The 27,059-nt window shown below is 37.5% G+C and overlaps 1 protein-coding gene across 2 annotated transcripts in view; it reads left to right on the top strand.

Moving 5' to 3' along the window:
- The window catches only part of LOC138693813 (uncharacterized), an 85,330-nt gene extending 64,707 nt beyond the window's left edge, over nucleotides 1-20,623 (top strand). Inside the window, exons 5-6 of one of the 2 annotated variants that reach the window (XM_069817615.1) lie at nucleotides 3,997-4,111; nucleotides 19,945-20,623. In XM_069817615.1, the coding sequence (XP_069673716.1) occupies nucleotides 3,997-4,111; nucleotides 19,945-20,014 (185 nt within the window). In that variant the 3' untranslated portion in view covers nucleotides 20,015-20,623. Of the gene's footprint in view, nucleotides 1-3,996; nucleotides 4,589-19,944 lie in introns of those variants that run through there. The other variant, XM_069817614.1, reaches the window with a different exon arrangement.
- Nucleotides 20,624-27,059: the final 6,436 nt, after the last annotated feature.

The following is a 27,059-nucleotide window of genomic DNA, read 5'->3' as shown; positions in this document are numbered from 1 at the left end:
ACATCAGAGTGTGTCTAGACAAATATGGGCTGATAACTGTGCAGGGCAGAATAAGAATCGGATGATTCTAATGGTCCTGATTTACATTATTGCCAAGAAACATTTTGATTCAGTGGACTTGAAATTCCTGGTTTCAGAACGTTCCTACATGCCATGTGATAGGGAATTTGACATCATAGAGAAAAGAAAAAAAAGATGCAAGACCATGGTTCCAGAAGAGGTAAGGCCTAATAATGTAATAATGATGAAGGATGAGGAATTCTTCGATTTTTCTGCAGAATGTGACAAGTTTTTGAATACAACTCCTATCAATATCAGCACCCTCACCTGGATTAGACTCTCAAGAGCTGATTTTCCTCTAATAAAAACAAGACAAAAAGAGAGACTTGTTATCTATGTTAGATTTCCTCGATGAAAAGTACCGGTATCGTGCATTTTACCGAAAAATTTGTGCATAATGTATAAATAACATTAATTCTCAGTTTGGCTAAGGAGTGATTTCAATGTTGTATTTTCATAAAATAGAATTTCACAGATAAATCTGTGCCAGACTTTTCAAATTTCATATGTAACACAAACATGAGTGTATGCCTTTCATTTAAAGCAGTTTCTGTAATAATGTAAGTGAGAAAGTGTTCATAAATTTGTTTTTTGCTTCCCCTGAAAAATTTTGTTTTTGGCAGTTACTACCTTTCCCATGTCAGCGCCTCATTTATCTTTTAATGTGTAAAATAGCATCTGTGTATTCAATCACATATTTTGTATACTGATAAGTTTGACGATTGTTACAATGTATTTTGAATACTATCTCGTTGCTTGCTTCAAGTAAAATCGCCACGTTTTCCCTAAAAGTTTGTTGGTTTTAATAACGGTTTTAATCCTAACATATTCACGCCGTATGAACAAGAAGCGGATGTAATCCGTTCAATTCCCGACTCTCTGTGTTTTCCTGGACTTTCCTAATGTCATATTCTAGAGCTAAGCTAAAAAGAGAAGGTGATAGTGCATCTCTTTGTTTTAGCCCACAGTGACTTCAAAATCCTCAGGCAGAAATTGGCCTATACGGACTCTGCCGTGCATTTCACTGAGACACATTTTAATTAACGAACTAGTTTCTTGGGAATACCAAATTCAATAAGAATATTATATAAAACTTCTCTCTTAAACAAGTCATATGCGTTTTTTAAATCTACGAATAACTGATGTATTGTGTCCTTATACTTCAATTTTTCTCCAATATCTGTCGAATACAAAAAAATTGATCGACAGTCTATCTATTAGACCTAAAACTACATTGATGTTCCCCAATAATTTCATCTGTATAACGAGTTAAACTTCTCAAAATATTTTTTTTTTTAATTTATGGTTTATTTAACGATGCTTGCAACTGCTGAGGTTATATCAGCGCCGCCAGTGTGCCAGAATTTTGTCCCGCAGTAGTTCTTTTACTTGTCAGTAAATCTACTGACATAAGTCTGTCGCATTTAAACACACTTAAATGCCATTGACTTGGGCCGGGGTCTAACCTGCAACATGGGGCACAGAAGGGTAACGCTATACAGACTACGCTACCCAGGCCGTATTCTCAAAAGTATAGTGGACAAATTTTCGAATAACATCAATAAAAGTGATATTCCTCGAAAATTACTACCGTTAGACTTTTCCCCTTCTTAAAGAAAGGTATAATAATTTATTATGGACTACTTCATTTGTTCTGGTATAATTTCCTTTTCCAAATAGCAAGTACAAGCTCATTTCACCAGATAATACTTTACATTCTCTTCTATTAGACTAATTTTGCGCACTGGAATTTCATCGATACCTGGAGACTTGTACTTTTTCAGCTTTTCTATCGTAATTTCGACTTCAGAAAGTGTGGCTGGGCTATGAATAGCTCAGAAGTTTGTATTTGAATATAGTCCCGATCATTTCTATTTGTCCTAGGTATATTTAGTAGTCGCCCAAAATAGTTTTTCTATTTCTTCAGGATGGAATGAGAGTTTGTATGCAAGTCATCATTCTCATTCTTGCTTGATAGCCTTTTTTAAGTCTTTTATATAAATCTCTAATGTTTTTATTCCTAGTATTTGTTTCTACCTTATTCAGTTTTTCCATCACGTAATCACTCTTTTGGTTCCTACGTTTACAAATTGCTTCCCGTCTTTCATTTAAATTATTATCTGTTAATTCTTTATAATAAGAATCATCATCATCATCATCATCATCATCATTCTAACAAGTATTGGGCCATCCGTTACGGTCTCAAGCCAGCTCTTTAAAGATGGGCTATTCCATTTATCCACGGACACAATTAGACACTCCATATTATAATTACTTAAATTCATTGGCTTTTTTCCAGGTTCTAGATATAACAGAACAAAACATTACATATAACAGTTTCTTTGAGTAAAAGTTCATGGTTTGTAATCAGTGTAAATTTAAAATATTTGGATTAATGTATTAACACATGTATTAACGGACACACCTCACACAGAATAAAATTGTATAACTCTTGTAAGCAATGAAAGTTTTCTGTGAATTTAACAACAATGTTTATTTATTAACAGTACTACCCTAGACAGGAATGAACAAGACACTATTAGGTACTAGGCATTAAACTGAAAATCATCTGTGTACATTGTAATCGATTAATATTTATTGTCGCGGACACACACAGAAATGTCACGGACACACACACTGTGTTATTATTATACACTGTTTATTAATTTGTTTAACATAAAGTGCAAATAATGAAGATTTATTACATTGTCTATTATAAATATTTATGAATTTTTATGTTTATGTTTTTCGTTCAAAGATTGAACAATTTAATTATGTCCCAGATCTTCCTAGGGTTCTCTTTCCTCTTGGACAGTAGGTAGAAATGTGACGAGGAATGCGAGTTCTTTCCATGCGGTGAACATGTTGCTGCCAGCTAGTTCTGTAACTATAAATGTAATCCAAAATAGAAGATATTTCAAGCTCTTGAAGAACATCTTCTTTCCTCTTGCGGTCTAATTAGTATAGCCAGCTGTTCTTCGCAGAAATTTCATTTTGTTGGCTACTATTCGAGTTTTATCTCTTTCCCCCCTTATAATAATAATAATAATAATAATAATAATAATAATAATAATAATAATAATAATAATAATAATAATAAAAAGAGAGAAATAGAAATGAACTACAAGAACTCCAAGTTTGTACAATACGTTAAAAGTGATTCGCAGTGGAAAATGTTTGAGAAACACTGGCATAATATATCACAAAATTTTTACAGTTATTATTAAATTTAATTCAAATTCAAGTACTGTTATGAAAATCTTTATCTATCTCTAATTTAATAGGAATATATTGTACGAATGAACAGCTGACGTCGAAATGCTTGTAACGTTTCATCTAAGTTACGAAGTCACAATAGAAAAGGTCTTACGGGGGCCACGAACTTATCACAGATTCTTGGAATAACAGCTAAATTGACATGTAGTTAGTTATCTTTCTTTTTTGGTGCTCCTATTATTGAACCGGTTTGAACGTTGACAGAAACTGAAATATATTGAATCACATTACGTCTGATCACTTGTTTAGGTCACATAATCCCAAGTTCATCATCGGTTCATTTTGAAAAAAAAATAAAAGCATACATTTTATCTTTCCACGTTCGAAAGTGGAAAGCTGCACTGTGTACTGTATTTTCGGCGAGAGCGTGGAAAGAAAAAAATATGTCCACATAATCAATCAATCAATCAATCAATCAATCAATCAATCAATCAATCAATCAATCAATCAATCAATCAATCAATCAATCAGAGTGTAATCAAACTGACATCCCCAGCACAAGAGTCCCTTTCCCTACTCCATCTACGCCGGTTATCACTAGCTGTATTAAAATAAATTCCAAGGCGGCTTTTACAAGTCTTTCAGAACTTTCGAAACAATTCCAGGAATCTACATTGTAATTCACTGATTCGATCATCAAAGTTTCTTGCATTATTGTAGGCCTTCAGAGACATCTCCTGTACCTGCGACAGAGGACCTTGCAACTGACCCAGCCTACATCTGGCTACATCATGATACCAGACAAAGGAATGGCATACCCAACGGAATTAATAAGGTAAGATCTTGCGGCTTTCATCTTCTTTTTTAGGTGAAATAATTGAATTAGCATGAACTATTATTTCCGCAGTATTCGTGGTCCGCATTGCAGTAGTAAGAAACTGACTGTTTAAGATCATCTAGCTCCAGAGATATAATGCTTTTGCGTTGAGAATACTCATGTCAAATTGTTGTATTTTCATTAAAGACTTCCTTAATTCTTGAAATTAATTTGTATCGATTTTTTAATAGTTTGCATGTTCAAATGTGTGAAAATATGTAGATTTTAACGACGATAAAACAGTATATGTTTCCGTATAGGGTTTTGTGTCTTTAGGGTTTAGGCAACACATCTGTTACAAACCGCGTACAAAAGTATTAACCGCAGATCTACGAGTATATACAGATACCGAAAAAAACTTTGTAGATCCCTGATTCTATAAGTTTCGCTTACAACACAGTGCGCATGTGCAGTAGCCAAGACTGCAATCTTATCCAGGCGAAAAATTTCCTGGAACTCTTCTTCGCTATATTATATAAAGAAATCTACCCAATTTCTGTACACCCTTGATCTATTAATATTGTATACAATAACGAATCTTTTCCATCTTAATACGATAAACGTATTATGAGAACTTCTAATATTGCTATAGGAATAATCACCACAGTTGCGTCTCCAGTAACGTAAATATTTCCGATATATTTAATAGGCTTTTTATTTCAATGAAACGGCAGAAAATCGAAGTCCAATGCATTCTTTCCATAGGTCACAGCATGTGAGAAGAGTCACGGATTCCGTATTCCCCACCCAACATCGAGAATTTAAGTTACTGAGTGATTTAAGCAATCATTGGGCCTGCTGAACGTTCGAGAAACTAAATTATAACACTTAATGAATATTTAGGCCTAAATATTGATCGAGAAACCGGCCTTTCCTTTCATTCTAACTAATTGCTTATTTGCCAGGTAATTGCCTAAAAATTAACACAGTAAAGAAGTTGAAAAGATAATTAGTGATATGTAAGTGTTAAAAATGTACCGTATAGGAGAACAATGGATAAAATTTTCTGTCTTGCTTCAGGTGAACGAGAGGGTCGATAACAGCATTTAAGGGCAAGATGTGAGCCATTGGAAATAATTACGAAGTTATGATAAAGCGATTATTTGTCTTCTTAACACTTAAGGCTTATTCCCACACATTTATTAAGAACCACGTGAAGATTGTGACAGCAGTGAGGCAATATTTTGATTCCGGTTATGTATACTTGATACATCACCACGAAAATAGTGAGTCAGTTCTTCATTTTTTTCTCTTAAAGGGTAAGACTGCGTAGTCTGTGATGATATGAAACTACAGAGTTTTCCATATATTATAACGTCTCCCTTGCACCGCAAGTTAAGCGGTATTTTTCTGATGCGTTAAAGAAAAAAGTATATTATGGCTTCAAGCATTGCTTAAAAGCATCACATCGTTTTGTTTATCTGTACTAAGGATACCGTTGTTTTTAACTAATGGTCAGTACTTGGCCGTTCGTCATTCACCCATATGAAGCCGGTTATGTAGGCCAATTTTCCGATAGGGTACGCACACAAAGGAAGCAGGTTTTCTGCTTTCAGGTTGCCGGCGCCGGCACGCGCTTACCAGCGCCAAGAAGTATTACGTGTTAGCTAATGAGGTCCGAACAGAAAGGAAGCAGGTTCGTACTTGTCAACGCGTGCAACAAGCGCCCACAAGTTTCCGGAATGGTACGCACACAAAGAACGCTGGTTTCCCGCTTTCAGGTTGCCGGCGCCGACACGCGCTTACCCGCGCCAAGAAGTTCTGCATGTTAACTAATGAGGTCCGAACAGAAAGGATACAGGTTCGTACTTGTCAACGCGTGCAACAAGCGCCTACAAGTTTACCGGAATGAATCTTTAATTCCTGCTCGCTTGTTGTTGACGCCTGTATTCTGTATTATCGGTGCACAGTAGAAAGTAAAATGAATAGTGATGCATCATTGCTGCTGTTTATAACAAACCTATGGGATAAAAAAAGACAAGACAGTATCATAGCAAAAGGAATGTGTCGTGTCCGTCGCCCTCGAGCTTCGAACAGGACTAGAGATGTAGGCTCGTGCAGGAACTAAGTCCTAGGTGCGAGAGACAATGAAGCTTTATTACCAAGTGCCGACAGGCAAGCGCGTCTTACAATGCTTTGCGGGTTTATATAGACATCTGAAGGCTGATAAGCGATAGGTCGCTGACCAAGCTCATGTAATCTTTTGACCATCGTCTTCCTTGACCTTGGGGGTCAGGATTGAACAGTATTCTTGTATGTGATCGTTACTTCTTATGATTTTATAAATGGACCGAATCGGTTAAATGAAGCAAAGATTTTCAATCTAGTGTTACAATTTAAATGAAGCAAAACGGACTCAGAAAACAAAATAATTGGAACATAAATTTAACAATTCAGCCTTACGAAATCTGTACACAGTCTGATGAAATGATGAGTTCAATTACACAACTGCGGTAATACCTGTGAAATAAGTTAATTATCATTACACCTCCCTCCTTGAGAGCAAACATATTGTTCTTGATGGACATTATGTTTGTAGTCTTGAGTTCATAGTTCATTGTCCCTGTTTTTCTTTTACATATAACAACACACATAAGAATATTTGAAAAAATAAAAACAACAAAACAACAAAAAGTTAGGTTACACTTAACACAAAATTACTCGAGAACTGATATTCATTAACACTAGATTTCTTTCATTACCACAATTGTCCTTAACATGTCCATGTCCAGACTTGAATAAGATTCACTTTGATTATATATCTATTTTTTTTTATTCCCGCATAATTAAATCATTGACACAAACTTATTGTCATTACTATGTTCTTTTTTTTTTACACAGACACCTCATTGTTACAACGCGAAAGTTTGATTTAGACAATTTAATGTTCATATTTTACTTTATCGCCATGTTGATCTAGAGTTCTTAGTTCGATGAGAACGCGTACGATGTGCTACAGCATCGACTTCTTCCAATCCGTTGTCATCGGACGCCATCAGCGAAGTTCCGGGGCTCGAAGTGTTGACTTCCTTAGCTGTGATAGGTAGGGATATCGTGCTCCCACGGTGGTAGTGGACATTACCAGTGTGAATAGTTTGTTGCAGAAAGCAGTGTTTCGTTGACTCCATACAATCTGAGTGCTGGCAATTGTTCCACAGCGACGATCCAAGTCTTCTGCAGCATTTGCAGCAATAACAACTGCAGCAAATAGTGATAAGCAGTGCAATCATGACGACAGCAATTGTAGTTATCCATGACGTATATTGTAGCTTTTGTGAATGTTCCAGTCGCCATTTTTCATCGTTGATGAGCTCGTTGACCTCCTCTATCTTATGTGCAGTTACTTGCAATTCATCAGTGTGTGATAGGACATTGCTAATAGGAAGGTTTAATTTAATTTTCTCGAGGAAAGTTTGTTGACTTGCGGTTAGGCAACAATCAAGGTCAATAGGAGTATTCGGGATTAGGTCTACATCAGGGAAAGTGACATTAGATGTGACAGTTGCATAGGCAAAAATGACGGAATGCACGGAATATCCTTTGCATCCAGGCTGCATCTGAAGGCGACCTCTGCCCTCTAAGGTAAGTGATTTAGGTGATTGGCTTTCACCACATAAGATCGTGAAGATCTCTGGCTTCGGAGTTACGTGCAGCCACTCATTTCCAAACAGCTTTATCCACAATGTGCTTCTGATTTCTATCATGCGCTGCGAACAGGAACTCGGCGTCTCCGTAGACGAAGGATGCAGCAGCGTTGCTTCACAGTCCTCTCCTGACTTGTAGGACGTAATTGGGAAGGCTTCTTTGCACACAAATTTCATCTCGTTGAGCTGGTAACACCTTTCCACCTGGTACCGCGTCATCTTCGCGAACCGCTGATGCAGGTTGTCTGTTATGATGAATTCTCTTGGCGATTCAATGTAGAGGTGCTTCGTCGTCGACTTGTTGAACAAGTGAGCAGGTGCCGGGAAGGGGACAATTTGATACAATTGAAACTGTTGCGGAATTAAAAGAGGAATTTTTAGGATGTAGACAAGGAATTTACTTTGTATGTAAATTTGAGGGGTAATAATTTTTATCAGTTCTTGAGACGGGAAATTGACAGGATAATCTAAGCCCGCAATCGATTGCTCATCCTTCATTATGTTTTTAATTTGCATTGCAGTAATAATTTGTGGCTGTATGGCTCCGTCCTGCGCATGAATTAATGCATCTATAATCAACTCAAACATCTCCTTACATTCACTTATAACCCTTTCTATTTGAAGTACGTGTTCTGATATCATAGCAAGTGTTTGCGTTTCATCATACAATGAACTAGTGACTTTATTCACATGAGACGTTAATTTTGCGAGTCCATCTTTTAAAACTCGTTCGTTTCTTTCGACGTCACGGATCGTAGAGTTGAATGAACTTACGGCGGATTTAATGACAGTCATCTGATCTTTAGCGATACGCAAACATTCTTTTTGATCCTGTTCTAATTCTGAAATCTTATTTGTATAATATGCGGCGTCGTCGTTGTCGAGTGTTCCGAAAAGTATTTTACTTATGTGACCTATGAAATTAAGTACGCCTCTTTTTTGCCTATTAGAGCTTGGCTCTTCGACAGTGTAATCAGCTTCAAACGTTCTACGTATCTAATACGATTACCAATATACGAACGGAACGCGAGACAATCAGTGTAACCGTACCAAGTTTGATTCTTAATTCCGTCACAAAATCGCGACACTGACTGAACATGTTTTTTGACCTGTCTCAGTGATTCTCTTGCTGGTTCCATGTTTACATAGGTTATCAATTTATAGTGGGATGCGTACAATTGTACGTAGCCCCATGCATCGAAATATATTCCATTGAGGTCATTCAGGGTTGTGTGGTTGTAATCGGATGAGTAATAGGATGCACGAACTATACGTAGTTTCAATCCTCATGCTGTAAAGAGGAAAAATAAGGTTTCACTCTATTAGCATGAACAATTTGTTTTTGTTTTCCATGTTTACTAAGGTTTTGTAGTGCGAGTGTGCCATTCTCATTTACTTTAGTTATCTTAAATGGTCCTATCCATGGTGACGTCAACTTCCTTGACGTCCCTACCTTAATTGACTCGTTACTCAAAAGTACTTTCATTCCTTCATGAAATTGAACAGGATGAGCTTTGTGCTTATCAAATTTCTCCTTTTGTTCCACCTTAGCCTTGATTAAATTCTCTTTTGCAATTTCGTGACTAACCTTAAGTTTATGTTTTGTGTTTGCAATCAAATCGTCATAATTATATAACGGTGATATTGGGCCTTTTTGCAATTCACCAGGAAGATTAGCTACTCTTCCATACATCAACTCGAAGGGTGTGAACCGTGTCACAGAGTGGGGGGTTGTATTGTAAACGAAAGTCGCAAATGGAATCCATTTTTCCCATTCGGTTTGTTTGTCTGAACAAAAACAACGTAAGTATTCTACTAGAACTTTGTGTGACCTTTCAAGTGAACCATTAGCTTCGGGGTGGTATGCTGACATTGTAATCTTGTTAATTTTGAAAAGTTTGCACATACGTTTGAATAGCTGACTTACAAAGTTAGCACCGCAATCCGTAAGTATAATTTGTGGGATACCATGCACTAAGCACAGTTTTGTTACAACTGCTTCCGCTACTGTACTAGCTTCTTGGTTCGGAATCGGTATAGCAATTAGGTACTTTGTAAGATTGTCTTGGCATGTTAGAATATATCTGTTGCCATGTTCATTCACAGCGAATGGACCAACAATATCTAATGCTATCTTAATCCAAGGTTCGTCTTGCGTATCTGTGATTTTCAATTCCTGTTTAGTTAGGGGTCGTGTGGCTTTATTTCTTTGACATGTGTCACAATTTCGAATGAAATTTTCAATCTCTTGCCTCATGGAGGGCCACTGAACGTATAATTTTATTCTTTCCGTCGTTCTAGCAATTCCTTGGTGTCCGCTTACTGGACAAACATGCATATCTCGAATTATGGCTTCTTTTCGATCCTGGGTTAGTTCATCCGGTGAGATTAATGCACAGAGATTAGGGTCTCTACTCAACGCGTCCGCGTTAGTATTCTTACTTCCTGCCTTGTAATGGATTTCGTACTGGTATTCTTCCAAAAGAAGACGCCATCTCAGTAACCTTGAACTGGGATCCTTGACATTGAAAATCCAAGTAAGGGGTCTGTGGTCTGTTACTATCGAAAACTGTCGACCTAGCAAATAGGGTCTAAAATGTTTGCATCCCCAAACAATGGCAAGCAATTCGCGCTCTATTGTTGAGTAATTTCTTTCTGCTTTATTTAATGTGCGACTTGCATAAGCGATCGGTAAGTCTTGTCCAATTTTCCCTTGGCTCAGAATGCAACCAATTGCATTTTGGCTCGCATCTGTAGTTAAAACAAAAGGCCTTGTGAAGTCCGGATATTGCAAAACCGGTGGGTTGACTAAATGCAATTTCAAAGTGTCAAATGCCTTCTGCTGCTCTTCGCCCCATCTAAATGCATTTTCCTTTTTTAGGAGTTCTGTTAGAGGTCTAGCCTTAGCACTGAAGTTAGGAATAAACCTTCTATAATATCCGCACAAACCTAGATATGACTTTACTTCAGTTGGGTTCGTGGGTGCAGGGAATCGAACCACTGCCTCTATCTTCTTCGGATCTGGTCTCACTCCATCTCCTGATACTATATGTCCTAAATAAGCTAGTTCTTCCTTCAAAAATTCGCACTTGTCCGGTTGCAATTTGAGATTGTATTTACGCATTCTCTCAAAGACATCTCTTAATTTTGCATTGTGATCGTCTATTGTTTCAGAAAACAAAACGACGTCATCTAAGTAAATTAATGCTTTAATTCCAATTAGACCTGCGAACACATTGTTCATTAGCCTCTGAAATGTCGCCGGCGCTGCTTTAAGCCCGAACGGCATACGCGTATATTCGTAATGACCTTGTGACGTGCTAAATGCAGTTTTCATACGGTCTGTTTTTTTCAATAGGTATCTGAAGATATCCGCTCGCACAATCGAGGGCCGTGAAATACCTAGACCTGCCTAATCTGTCAAGTATGTCCTGAATATTTGGGAGTGGATACGAGTCGCCTATAGTAACATCATTGAGTCTACGGAAATCCACGCAGATCCTCCACTTTCGTTTTCCTGACGCGTCTAATTTCTTAGGCACAACCAATATAGGGAAGTTCCAGGGTGACGAACTCGGGACTATTATACCGTCTTCTAGCATTTGTTCGACTTGTTTGTTAACTTCTTCATGATGCACTTGAGGTATTCTATAGCTCTTTACATGTATCGCTCTTTCTGGGGGAACATCAGGTGTCGGGATTGTATGAACCGCGCCCGTGGTTTCAGTTAGTTTGTCGCCTGGTAAATAGAAAACATCGATGAACTGGTGACATATGCTGCGTACGCTATCCTGACCTTCCGTAATATGCCCTAGTCTCAGCTGAGTGTCCAATAACTTATGTCTACGCTCTGCGTCGTTATCTCTCTGCACTGATAACGCACAAGTATATTGAGTTGGGGGTCTCTCGTACTGTAGGTCAATGTCACTCAACTCAATGTCCTCCTCGTTAGTATTTAGAACACAAACCATAGCCTTATCCTCGCGTATAGTCGTTAACGTATCACCTACATATACACCTGGGTGGACCTCTTGCTTTAATATAAGCACATCGCCCTTTTCCTTCAATGGAATCTCTACTATCGATTCGCATCTTGCTGGGATTTTAACAATTAACCCATCCGTTTTAAATGTCAACTGGACATTGTATTTGCTAAGAAAATCCTGACCTAGTATCATGTCTAACTGGTGTGGTAACTCGTCCACAACAAGAAATACATGTTCATAGCAAATCAACTCATGGCACACTGGCAGTACTATTTCACCTTTCACATACAGTAAATCTCCTGTTACACCCTGTAAAGAAGCATTACTGAATTTAATTCTAGAGGGATTGGTTAGTGATTTCTCTCTGACCAATGACACTTCCGATCCTGTGTCTATCAAGGTTTTCCCATTCTTTAACTCTTTACAATCCAGTTCTATAACTGAATTATGAAACGTCAGACCCTTCTGACTTGTCACTCCTCGCTGACCAACAACTTGATAATTATCCTCAATTTCGATAGGCCTATCCTCAACTCTAACTTTGTGCACATTATTCTCATCACTTATTACGCTCACTGCGCTACTTTCATTGCGGCTCTTTCCGCTGGGTGTACCCTTACTGCGCTCATTCCGCTGGGTACGGGGGCACCCCTCTCATACTTATTGCAACCTTCACTTAGATGCGTAGAGAACCCGGGTTGCTCGGATTCTCCTACGATCTGTTTCCCTGACCCTGACTGATCCTACAGTCACGAGTCATGTGGCCAGGTCTTGAGCACCTGCCACACCTAAGAGCGCCCTTGCACTCCTTAGCCAAATGCCCTTCTTTCTGGCAATTGAAACACGCCATGTTCACTCGTGGGACACTTTTGTTCTTTTTAAAGTTACCTTGATACCCTGTTACTTTATTTACGTTACTCATTTGATTGCCCTGAGGTCTGGGGTTCGAATTCCGTACTTGAGGGATGGACTGTTTCTTAAAGCGGCCGGATAGTATCGCGCTTTCTTCTTCCAAAGCAATTTCAACAGCGTTAGGGAGAAGCATTTTCTCGTCTCTTGCACGCACAACGGTTTGTACTCGCTCATCGTGTAGACCTTGAATGAAGCAAGCTTTAGATATGTACTTCAAGAACGCGATCGCGCCTTCGTGATGGCAAGAGGGCAACAATCTCGTCATTGCTTCTGTTAAATCGGACGACATGGCATCGATCCGACTACCCCAGCTCGCGACGTCTTCATTCGTACCCTGCTTACTGTTGAATAGTTTGCATGCGAAGAAATCAATGATGCGTCTAGTAGCATAGTTTTCTTCAAGTATTGCTTTAACTTGTTCCCAACTGTTTCGTTCCGACCTGGATAGTAATTTAATTTTAGCTTCACCAGTGATTTTAGATTCTACAAATTTTAAAAACAACTGTCTTTGGTGCGGTGCTACGATTTCAATCGCGGTCTCAACACTTGAGATAAACTCCCTTAATTCTGACTTATTTCCATCAAAACGTTTCGGAATTAGCTTAATTGCTTGCGTGACTGAAAGATAACTACAGTTTCCTTCGTCTCCAACCTCATCCTCAATATCGGAATTATCTGATGGTTCGTTATGCGCCATACTACTTAAATCGGGATACAAATTTCCCTGAGCCACAGTGAACACTAAATTTTGCAAGGTTAATTTGCCAATTGAAAGATGAACAATAGATTATCCTGGGCTTACCTGCTGGTAAAAGGTAACCAGGAACCTCGGTTAAAACTGCAGAGTTCTTCACACCGTAGCCGTCGCACAGGCTCTCAGAAGTACTGCAGGAGCGGCGCCTCTCCTACAGAGTGTCTCCTCGAAGACCGCTCTTCAGTCGAACCCGCGACTTGTCGCTAGCAGATCCCACCAGTCGCTGCCACCAATGAAGTTATGTCGTGTCCGTCGCCCTCGAGCTTCGAACAGGACTAGAGATGTAGGCTCGTGCAGGAACTAAGTCCTCGGTGTGAGAGACAATGAAGCTTTATTACCAAGTGCCGACAGGCAAGCGCGTCTTACAATGCTTTGCGGGTTTATATAGACATCTGAAGGCTGATAAGCGATAGGTCGCTGACCAAGCTCATGTAACCTTTTGACCATCGTCTTCCTTGACCTTGGGGGTCAGGATTGAACAGTATTCTTGTATGTGATCGTTACTTCTTATGATTTTATAAATGGACCGAATCGGTTAAATGAAGCAAAGATTTTCAATCTAGTGTTACAATTTAAATGAAGCAAAACGGACTCAGAAAACAAAATAATTGGAACATAAATTTAACAATTCAGCCTTACGAAATCTGTACACAGTCTGATGAAATGATGAGTTCAATTACACAACTGCGGTAATACCTGTGAAATAAATTAATTATCATTACAAATGTAGAAATTGTTTAGTCAACTGTCCGAAGACAGGTCTGAACCTCACAATTGATACAAAAAGCATCATTTATGAGGAAACTAGGCCAAGAGATAATGGGGTAGGGTGGCCAGTTCCTTTCCCCCTCCATTGCATACATCGTCGATTAGTGAAGAATAAAGTTGTTGGAAAGGGATAAGTGCAGAAATGAAGCAGGACGGTAAGTAAAATATCTCAAGATAAGAATAGAAAATATTGCACAATAATTGACGGGTTTCTAGATTAAACATCACGTCACAAAAATTTATTTTTAAAAGGTTTATATGATCCTAATGGGAAAATTAGATTAAGCAGACTATTAGAAACCTTTAAATGGGGAATTTCTTAAAAATATTTTACAAACATTTTTTTTTCTATAGGTAAGATGAGATTACGTTTTTAAAATGCGTTCTGAAAAATCTTATCGATTAATTTGATAACTTTTATCTTCCAATACTTCGGTTGTTGATTTGATTGCTTACGAAATGCTACATTAGAGATAATTAATTCTCACTTATAGTACTCTTCTTAGGAACAAAGCTGAGGGTGATGTGGATGTATAGGCTACTGTAAGAGATTAGTTTGCAGTCCATTAGTGTAATATGTTTCTAGTCAGCGATGTATGCAAAGGATGGGAAAACGAACTGTCCACCCTACCCCTTTATCGTCTAGCTTAGTTGCCTCATGAGTGATACCTTATTGGTGTTACTTAATGAGGTTTATATCTGTCTTCGGACAGTTAACTAAACAATAAACAATTTGCCGTCAAACGTGGGAAAATTCCACCTTCTCGATGTGGAGATCCTGGTAACTGCAGCGATCACACAGTAAAATGATCACATTTTTGAAGCTGTGAAGTTCCTTAACATGTAGTGAAGCACAGGGAATTTGAACAAAGTGTCTGTAGCTCCTGGTAATCCAGACGAGACACAATTCTCGGCAGCTACTGAATTCGACGACCATCGTAGTGCAACACCATCTTCACCCTCACCGAATAAAGAGGATATTAGTGACATTAAGCCCTAATTTTTCCCACAGAATGATGACTAGATCTCGGATTTTTAGGCATTTAAAAACTGACTTTTAGGCACCTAAAATAGGTCCTGAATTTATCAAATTAGGCAGTAAGGACATGGATTTAGGCAACTAAAAATACAATTTCAAGTAGTTAAAATTATTATTTTTATGCAGCTAAAATTACTATTTTGTGCAACTAAAATGTAATTTCTAGCCACACGAACTACAGCAACTATAAAAATGCAATTAATTAGTGAGTATTGAATATCACGGTATATAGTGACAAAACAGTAAGAAAAATATTGCGGTTAGAAACTTAATTTCTGTTAAGTCTTAAATTCTGAATACCGGTACATAATTTTTAAATAATTCATCGGCCTCAGTGCTCTAAGGCTGCTAATACATAAGTGCTTATATTACAATTAAAATAATTAATTTACTAATCAATTTACAGGTAACACATTATTCATAATTGGCATTTCAATACATAACTACGTTTTTCTCTAATTTTCTATCGTCGATCTTTGCCTTTTCTTATACAGAACCATTTTATAATGGAAAAAATGCTTCTCAATGATACTGAAACAATGGATACCTATTTAAATCTAGCAATATTTACCATGCTGATTTCTTTAGGGAGAACTACGTACACCCTCCCTATTCTTCACATTTCTACTGTCTGTTCAAGTGCTCAACAAAACCAGTCCTTCCAGGAATTTCTTCTTTCCTACAACCAAACTGTTACAGGATACTTGTACCATACGCACCCCATGACATTCAAAACTTTCTCTTTCATGCTACACGAAAATTTAAAAATATATAGGCCTACGTAACAAAGAGAAATGGAAAATTTTACGCTCTAAAACCTTAAAAATAGGCATTTTTAAGAACCATAAAACCACTTTCAAATATTCATATTGTACATAAAATATGAAGATATTTAACTAGTTTTGATTTATCTCTACAAATAAAAATAGGTATTTAACCTAAAATCCGAGAACTAACGATAATCCACGGCCTACTGTGTTAGAGTCCCTGATATTAGGCCTACTACAACGTTTTTGGAATCCTCATGTATCTGTTACAGAAAAAAAAATACGTAGGCCAACAGATGTATTAAATGATTCTTGCTACATATTGAAAGGCAGAAGCTTCAATATTTACAAAAGAAAACAAGTAGAAAACGGTTTTTTAGTTGGTTATTTAACGACGCTGTGTCAACTACGAGGTTATTTAGCGTCGATGAGTTTGGTGATAGCAAGATGGTATTTGGCGAGATGGGGCCGAGGATTCGCCATAGATTACCTGGCAACCTTGAGGTTGGGAAAAACCCAACCAGGTAATCAGCCCAAGCGGGGATCGAACCCGCGCCCGAGCGCAACTTCAGACCGGCAGGCAAGCGCCTTAACCAACTGAGCCACGCCGGTGGCAGTAGAAAACGTGATCAAGAACGTGAGGAGATGAACATCTACACTTTTTAAAAAAAATCTACTACCATAGATATCAATTACACCAGTTTTTGGTTAAAAGATGTTCCACTGCATTAAAAATGTAATAAAATGTGTCCAAAGTGATTCTGGTATACTGAAGAAATGTATCTTCGTCTGCATTCAGCTCACTAAAGAAGTGATGTTATTCACAACACCGTTTTGTTTACAAAGATTTATTGATGAATGCAAATTGCTTTTCTTGTCTCTCTTAATACATCTATATGAGACTATCAAAATATAGAAGAAAGTCTTCATCAGACGAGCTAGTCATCGTGAAAGCAACTGGCAGGTTTTACCGCTTTAACACGCGTTCTCTGTGTCCACCACTCAGCGTCGACAGGCGCAGGCAATTGGCGCTGGCAGCCAGCGAGCAGGTTACCAGCGTCTGCATGCTTCCTTTGTGTGCGTACCCATAGAGTCGTGAGGCAGGGTGCGCCATACGAGGCTGCTCTACGCTACACCCGCTATGAGATGAGGTGATGATGGAGATTTGTTGGTATGCCACAGGGCAACTGGAGCTCTCGGAGAAAACCTCTGTGTTACATGGACCACGGGCTTGCACAACACAAGTTATAAATCTGGGTACGCCAGAGATGGAACGTGCGTCTACAGAATTGTGAAGTTCATAGCTCGCGAAGAATAATGAATCGACGTTTGTATTCTAAGTTGGAAGAAGAATAGTTTGGCTTCAGGAAAGGAAAATGTATGAGAGATGCAATTGAACTGCAACGAACAATCGTCGAAAAACACCTAGAAAAAATAATAGTATTTGTGGACCTAGAAAAGACTTTTGTCACAGTGGGTTGGAATTAAGTGAGGGAATCATAAAGAAGAATTCGCATTGATTGAAAAGAGAGGAGGCTGTTCATTAACCTTTATATGAAACAACGAGTTAAAGTCAGGATAGGAGAAGAAATGTTAGAAGGAAGCGAAATAGGGAGAAGAATACGTCAAGAATGCCCTTTATCACCTACTATGTTCAACATCTACTTTGAGGATTTAGTGAAGAACTGTTTTCAGATCATGGGACGAATGATAGTAGGAGGAAAAATAATAAAGCGCATAAGATTTGCTGATGATATGGCGTTGTTAGAAGAAGAGGAGGCGATATTAAGGGATATGCTACTGGAGCTAAATGACAGCTGAAGACAGAATGGGATGAAGATAAATGCAAATAAGACGAAGGCCATGGTCATAGGAAGAAAAGTAAAGAGGGTAAACGTGCGAATTTTAAATAAGGCACTAGATCAACTGGACAGCTTCAAATACTTTGGATATACAATAAGCAGTAATATGAGTTGCTGTCAGGATGTCAAAAGGAGAATAGCAATGGCAAATGAAGCTTTTAATAGAAAAAGGAGCATCTTTTGAGAACCTCAGGACAAAGAACTAAGGAAGAGACTAGTGAAGTGCTTTGTGTGGAGCGTAGCATTGTATGGGGCAGAAACATGGATATTACGAAGAAGTGAAGGGAAACGGCTAGAAGCATTGAAATGTGGATATGGAGAAGAATGGAGCGTGTGATATGGACAGAGAGAATAAGAAACGAAACTGTGTTGGAAAGAGTGAATGAAGAAAGAATGATGCTGAAACTGATCAGGAAGAGGAAAATGAATTGGTTGGGTCACTGGTTGAGAAGAAACTGCCTACGGATGAAGGATGCACTGGATGGAATGGTGAACAGTAGAACAAGATGTCAGATGATAGACAACATTAAGATATATGGAACATATGCGGAGACTAAGAGGAAGGCAGAAAATAGGAAAGACTGGAGAATGCTGAGTATGTAGTGAAAGCCCTGTCCTTGGGTAGAACAATATGAATGAGTGAATCTCTAGCTACTAGACCACCGTGTCGGACTGTTCCACAAATGTATGGTATATCCAACAGTATTATCCACCCTGTAACTTCCTCCATTAACTCAGTTTACTATTAGAAGGATATTAATGTTTAAATATACCTCACACTGTAATAATAATAATAATAATAATAATAATAATAATAATAATAATAATAATAATAATAATAATATAAATTAATGCTTAAGAAAGAAACCATTACAATGTTGCTGACCTCGTGCTCTCCAATTTTGATCGACAGGAAAGCTATCATTTTCTTTTATGAAAGTAGTTAGCATATTGTCGTTGATTTTATGAAATCTCCTATGTGACAGTACACAACATAATTTTTCGGGAGGAAGATAAAATGAATTCTGTGGTGTTTGGGTAAAGGGAGATAAGTCATAAAAATGAGTTCGGAGATAAATGAAAATTAAACTTGGAACCCTTAGCTATTACAAATAATTTTCTACACAACTAAAACACATCAACTACTAGTATTCTTTGATTTTTGCACACCCACTTGTATAATTTAACTTGTGTGTTCATCTGGGGAACAAAATTCCACCTGGACAAAAAAATGACTTATATCCCTTTACCCGAACACCACAGAATTAAGAAGCAATGGGCCTACATAAGATTATGAAGTAATCGGTAGAAAAAGGTTGGTAAATTTGACGAACATGCTCAAAGATCAGTATAAGCGTATTGATATTTAATTAATTCTTTATTCGTACTGAAAAATTATTTTCTGTACTGTCATATAGGAGATTTCATAAAATCAACGACGATATATAAATTGACGCGTGGTAGATTATCAGATTTTTCAGCTGAATCCGTCATCAAGCAGTCAGACATGAGAAAAATAAATTAATCGCCGTGCAGCAAAGAATGCAAACACGAAACTAGCATATTATGAACAACAGCAAATAGATTACAATGATATCTGATATACAGTACAGCGTGTAAACTAATATGTGGGATAGCTTTGCGGAATCGGTAGAGGAACTAACAACAAGCGAAAAAATTGAATTTAGCCTATATTAGTCTACATATATAAAGTCATTTTCGCTTTGTTTTTTAATTACAGTACCTTTTACGTCATACACACTTGCTTATTACAACTACATTTTTACATCTTCATATACGAACATCAGCCAAAATTCTACAGATGGTGCTCTGATTCCCTTTGCTTTTAATTTCAATACTAGTTACCTCACACACATTTGCTTAATAGAACTTTATTTTTAAATTTCCATTTGAATCTATTGTGGTCAAATTGGCTTTGTTCTTAGTTAAGAATAATAAAATATAGGTATGTAAAGAATAAAAGATGCTACATAGCCCTATATTCCTCATGTATACGCATACAGATTAATTCAGTTGTTGAATTTATAATGCTTGACAGGTTCGGTCGAAACCAAGAGTCTAGAACAGTCATGTCAACTGATGCCCATAGGCGCAAGCGCGCGCTTTAGAGCTCAGGGGAGCCTGAGCGCTTTACAGTGGAAAGGAAAGAGACAGACGCTTGGTCGAGCTATATTCAGGGATGGCCAGCACTGATTCAATGGATAAAAGGAAGGGAACTTACTAAACTGTATCCATGTTAATCTTTAGATTTGTCTGAGAACTATAAGTGCATTATAAGGATGTAAGTTTTAATTTTAATGCTCATTTTTCACAAGTTTGCTTTTTTATTCAACAGGAATATATATTTTCTCAACTTCTTTTTTTACAGAAAAGTAAAATTTTCAGATTTGTTTATTTAGTAGTCTTAAAAGTACTGAAATAATGTTTTCGTATATCTAATACATTGTAAATACATATTACTGAAGATAGTGTATTGCAAATTTTGAAAATATTCGCATGGAAAATATTGTAAGGAAATGAATTAACAAAACAATTATTATTAAAACATAAACAAAATATATGTGCCCATGTGTTGTAAAAATGTGAATTGTATAGCTTCAGTAGATTTCGAGAAAATAATTTAATATCCTGATGATAGGAAGTTGCGCACCAATATCATCTTAAAAGCATAATGCGATAAGAGTTTTGTTATGTAATATTAGTTACAGTTAAAAAAATATACCTAGGTAACTTTGCTTTGTACTATAATATTGTTTTGATTAGTTTATTGATTACTTTTATAAGGCTAAAGATACCATCAATATCAATTCCAACTTACCATGTCATACTCAATCTCTTTGTTTGGGATATCACTTTCTTTATGAACGATGTGTTTCATCCACTTAGTAGAGTATAGTTGTACTGCTATGGAATTTATGTGAATATTCCTTCTTAACTCTTTATTATGTTATTAATGTTTAAAATACAACTGCAATATTAAGAAATTGGTGTTAGTACTTTTGTTTTACAGACAATATAATAATATCAAACAGAAAGAGGCCATATAAAAACAACAACAAAATTTCACGTTCCGTTCGAAGTTTGTGCACCATTGTTTTTTTAATCCAACAGGCTGCTTATTCATATACAGTGAATTTAAAGAGTATTCGCACGACGATTTTCTTACTACAAATTAAGATCTAAATGAAGTACTATTACCATTTGGTATGAAATAAACTGTTCACGTATAATAATAATGCATCACATAGCAAATACACACAATAAATGTTCATAATTTTGCGTGTAGGTTCTGTCATAGGTCAATAAGTTGAATGCCTAACAAAATTACAGCGTAAAAAGTAATCGCACACTCAACTCTGTTGACTAATAAAAGCACTCATGCGGAACGCACTAGGCACATGGTACTAAGAAAACGCTCGTAATGTATGTTCCAAGTCAGTTTGATTCTACAGGGACATCATTTTATTTTTACTTCAATTTTTATTGTACCTGAGTTTTTTAATGTACTTCACTCCTACCCCCTCTACTAGTAAACTTCCAACCGTTCTTCACACAGAACCAAGCGTATACAGTCAAAGTCGCCATACAGTCATAGTAAACACAAACAGTACTGAGTTAGTGAATACAGTACGTTCCAGAAATATGTTCGCACAGGTACTTTCCTCCGTTTGCCTATGTCGCATTCCGGTTTCTTCCACCCACTTCTGCCCGTCCCTTTGTGGCTGGGCTGTCTTAGCTATTTTCTGAAAACATTAATTTCTGTTCGCAATTGGACGTCTAGTAATATTATACAACTGTTTAAAATAACTTAAATACAAGGACCTCGTTAAGTAATCAACTGTCACATGATTTCCCCCCTTTCTACGACCCTGCGACAAAACCACTTGGACGGACAGTAAATAGCATGTCTGAATAATTTTATCTTTTCGGATCGGGCAGAAATGAAGATTGAATTTACAGTACGTAAGATACTCTTTTAAGATTAGGTACACAATTATTTCAACATGGGTTACTAGTACGAAAGGCGAAACTGGTAATTGGAATTAGGTATAATAGTCTATATGCGATGATATGCAAAAAAGAACTGAAACCTGTATAGAAATGAACGGCCATTATTTTCAAATATGTGTTTCAATATCCATATTCTGATTATTTTTCAATTTAACTTCATTCTCTATATTGTACGCTAATGTGCTGTAGACAGTATAATATGCACTGCATAATGAATACTTCCGCATGGACAGCTCAGTTCGTGAGTAAAAACACTCATTGTTAATACTTTACTGTATTTTGATTAAAAAAAACCCAATGAAAATTATCAAACTCAAAATCGTGATATTTACTACTTTACGTATATGGATGAACTACTTTTCATCCCTCCTATACCTAGTAACGTTATTTGTTTGTATCTTACGCCAGTAACATCGAACTGCAGTCCTGGAAGAGGGTAGCAAACGGTGTTTCCGGTTCACAACCTTTAAGCCAAAGGTATAGCCAGGTTAATATTAGAAATGTTAGTAAAGATAAAATGATGTCCCTGTAGAATAACAAGTAGTATATTGCTATCACGTCAAATGAAACTAAAAGGGAAAGAAACTTCTAAGAAAGAAAGGGCTACTATCATTCGTCTGTGTAATCAATGTAAAACACTGAGTGAAATATCAACGATTGTGAATAGAGGTATGGAATGAATGGAATGGAATTTAACTGAGGGGGCACGGATGGCCCAGCACTGCGACCTGTTGAGATCTATTGCTCTAACCCTAGATATGGAATGAGTTGCATGCCACAGATCCCCTAAAAGCACCAACCCTAATCACATGACTCCCTTAACGACCGGTCCCTATAGCTGAAAGAAATCCATATACCATTCCTGCTTCGGCAACTTCCCCCCACGGCTCCCCTGTTGGTCCGAGGCGGAACGCCTCCCCCGAGTAAGTCCGCCTCGGGTGCTCGTTTCAGAAGACATACAACGTCGCTTAACTACATTCCACGGAGGCCGGTCGAGAGAGCCAGCAGCTTCGAGAGACCACCTGTAATGTGATCTGAAAAACCAAAAACAGGATGATGAGGAAAGGATGATGGGGGAGGAAAGGAAGTGGCGAAGATGAGTGGGGTTCCAATCGCCTGATATTCATCCATAGGAGTAAGGGAAAAACACCGAAAAAATCTCACCCAGGCAACTCGCCCTGACCGGGACGAATCCGAGACCGCTGTTCGGAGTTAGACTCGCTAATCCCTCAGCCACAATGGTGGACGTGAATAGAGGTAAATCAAGCATCAAGGGAACCATAGACAGATATGGGGAAAGAAAATCGAACAAAAATTTAGGGAAAATAAACGAATACAGTGACAGAGCAATCATACGAAAAATTAAAAACAATCCGCTTATTAGTGCCGCAGAGCTTCAATGTGATCTCGGTATAAGTGTATGTGACAGTACAGTCCGAAATTACCTAAGGAGCAGCGAATACCATGGTAGAAATACTACATCAGTAAAGTTAATAAAAAATAAAAGATTAGACTTCGCTAAAGCAAATCTTAACTGGCCCCAAGAATTTTTGAACAGAATGCTTTTCACTGAAGAAAGTAAGTTCATTATATTTCAATCTGATGGGAGAAGGTTTTGTGTGGAGAAAAAAAAATGCTGAACTGGAAATGAGGAATCTTTGTCCCACAGTGAAACACGGTGGAAGTTGAGTACTACTATCTTCGTGCTACGAGTTGGCGCGGGAAGTAGATAGGCGGGACGACGGAACTTTAAGCTACACTCTGACCTGAAAACTTCAGTCCACTTACTTGGCTACAAGGGAACGGAGTCAGACATAAAAGATTCCGCATCTTCGGTGTTGTCGCTATGACTATCATAACATTTTTTGAAATTGTTGGAGAATCATCTGTCCATGATAATCGTCTGTATACGTTCCAGCCGTATATATTAACTCGAATCTCTGAACAAAGCCATTAGCCCCACCGCCCGCACCCTGATGAGTCTTCTGGGCACATTTATGGTAGTCAAAACTCCCGTAACATTTTTATCCTGCCAGCACTTGGGAGAAGTTAAAATTGGTAGGCCTATCTATCCGCATCTCGTCCAGATACAAAATTTGTTTTTCCACTTCCCTAGGCTTTCTTATTTGCTGTAGATATATTCAAATATTCTAATTTACAGTGTTTTCCTCTTCAATTATTTTTTTTCTCGATGCACACTTCTTCCACCCAAAATCTTTTTCCTTCAGTATTCGTCTGAATGTTGTCTTTCATTTCAAATCAATTCTCTCTTGTAGTGGGAGTAAAGTTTGTTGCAGCTTGTTACTACTTTTTTTTTATTTGGTTACTTAACGACACTGTAATAACTACTAGCTTCTTAGTGTCGATTGAATTGATGATGGCGTGATGGTATTTGGCGAAATGAAACCAAGGATTCTCCATAGATTACCTGAAATTCGCCTTTTGCTTGGGAAAATCTCGGAAAAACCCAACCAGGTCAGCTCAAGCGGAAATCGAACTCACGCCCGAGCGCAACTGCAGATCAGCAGGCAAACACGCTACCTCCTAAGCTACGCCAGTGGCCCTCATTCTTTTTTCAAATGAAATTCTTAATTATATCTTTTTTGTCAATCTCCGGTCAAAGTCATCTACATTTACGTTTCGGTAGTCTGGACGTTTCCGTTTTTTTGCTCCCTCAGGTGTCGACAACGCACTTTCTTGTGTGCAATCTTTCATTTCATTCCTTATACGCTGTATTGTTCTTGTGGCTAGATTAGAGTACTTTTCTGCCTTTAGTGTAGGTTTCGTAAGAGGAATGCAAAGGCATTGTTGTTCTTTTTCTTCATCACAGAATTAATTACACTTGCAATAATATTCCTTGCTTCGCTATAGATTGTCAATCCTTGTTTCCTCTTTGTCGACGTATTTAAAATAAACAAAAAACTACTATAAACCTAAACTAACAGTATACAATAACATAAATTCTATTAACTACAGGGACATCATTTTATTTTTACTTGCATTTTTATTGTACCTGCATTTCTGAATGTACTTCACTCTCACCCCTTCACTAATGTCCTTGCTCCCGTCAGACACACAAACTTACGGCCGCTGTTGCATTCGAAGTCTTCAAGCAGTGAAGTAAACACTGCAGTGTATAGTGTGTTTCATAAATATGATTGCGTTTTCTATAGAAGAAAGAACCTATATTAATAATATCGTCCTAAAAATTATATTCAAGAAACGATAAATTCAATTCCAGAGAATATGCTTCAAAATGTTTTTAATAATATGCGTACTGAATTGAAGCCTGCATTGTAATGAACGGCAACCATTTTCAGCAACTTGTTTAAAAATTCAGATTAGCTTTTTTTGAATTGAGGTGGCTAGAAGCAAAGGAATGCTAGTGACATTTGTAATAACATGAGTTAAGAGCATCCAGTGTAAGCAAAAGTATCTAAAATTTTAGTGGCAAAGGGATATTTTAATCGCATCACACATTAAAATTTAAATAAAAAATTTCACCACTTTTACGAAAGCTTAAATATTTAAACCCAATTTTCTCAAAAGTAACTTAAGTGCACTTACAGCCCTTTACTTATGACCCCCTCAATTTAAATGCACTCTCTATATTGTATGATAACATCAATAATTAATATGCTAAATAAAGTAGACACTACATAACGAACATAGCCGCTTGAAAAGTTGAGTTTTTGAAAAAAAAATGTTACTACTCTACTGTATTTTGATAAATTCCGTAAAAGTGATAAACTGAAAATCGTAATATCGTATTTCCCTACAACATAAATGGATACACTACTTTTCTCTCCTCCTATACCTAGTAAAATGATTTGTTTACATATTGCACTAGTAACATCAAACTCCTGTAATGGAAGGGGGAAACAGTGTTTCCGAGTATAGCCAGGTTAATGTTAAAAATGTTGGTAAAAATAAAGTGATGGCCCTGTATATTATTATCAACACTATTAACACGAAAATCAAACGATAACTAAAGCTATACACAGACTTGCGGTATATTGAAAACAATCGTCCTGTTGAAACTAATAAAACACTACAATAAAAACCCACTATTATTTCACAAAGTCGCAAAGGCTCATAGACACGTGCAGTAGATGTTTGTGAAACAGGAATATTGCAGTGAACAGCGCGGTGCGCATGCGCGACTGCTTCCCCTCCGCCCCGTCTAAGTACTTCAGGCGACTTCTCCTGGCGTGACACCAGTAGTATAGGGTGCATGAGTTCGGCAGGAGTGGGATTGTTGGCTTTTATAGAGGGCAATATGGATCACCAACTTTACATTGATATCCTGAAGGATCATGTACTACCTAGTGCCCAAAAATTAGGCATCAAGGACAATTTCATATTCATACAAGACATCGACCCCAAACATACGGCCTACAATACTCGACTGTGGATTCTCTATAACAGCGGTGGCGAAAATGCTATCGTGCGCCGAGCCACTATGTAAGCTGCAACGTGCATAGCACCCATGGAGGGAGGCGGACACCCGAAGGGGAATTGAAGCAACTGTCTGACATTAACGGTTTTTAATTTTCCTTACGTCAAGCACTTAAATAAAATTATATACAGTACAAGGTTACAAACTAATGTTTAGTACGTGTAACGAAGAAAGAAATGAACAAAAAAACATAGGACACATTATCACAACCTAAAATTAATTGTCTTCAGAATGTCTCTGCGGCAGAGTTTCAAAATGAGGAATTATGTCTTTTACTGCCAGTCGTAGTTGATCACGATGGTATTTGTCTGTCAGTCGTGATCTAAATTTGATTTTTACTATTTTCATTGTTGAAAATAATTTTTCACAAACGTAAGTTGTAGCGAACATGGCTTCAACAGAGCAAGCGAAAGAACGAAGCTTCAAATATTTATTTTTTGCCAAAGATTTGAAAAGTTCAACATTTGTCAAGTCCTTACATCTAGCTTTCATTTAACATCACATTGTAAATATGTGAATTTAAATTGAAGATGTAACCGCATTATTCGTACATCTGCTGAAAAAGGATCGACGTACAGCGATGATGATGATGATGATGATGATGATGATAACAACAACAACAACAACAACAACAACAACAACAACACTTAACCTTTTAATGTTTCATCAGCAACATGTAGGCC

The sequence above is a fragment of the Periplaneta americana genome, unplaced genomic scaffold, assembly GCF_040183065.1.
Source record: "Periplaneta americana isolate PAMFEO1 unplaced genomic scaffold, P.americana_PAMFEO1_priV1 scaffold_22, whole genome shotgun sequence".
Classification (NCBI taxonomy): Eukaryota; Metazoa; Arthropoda; class Insecta; order Blattodea; family Blattidae; genus Periplaneta; species Periplaneta americana.
This window is presented reverse-complemented; position numbering and strand designations above follow the sequence as displayed.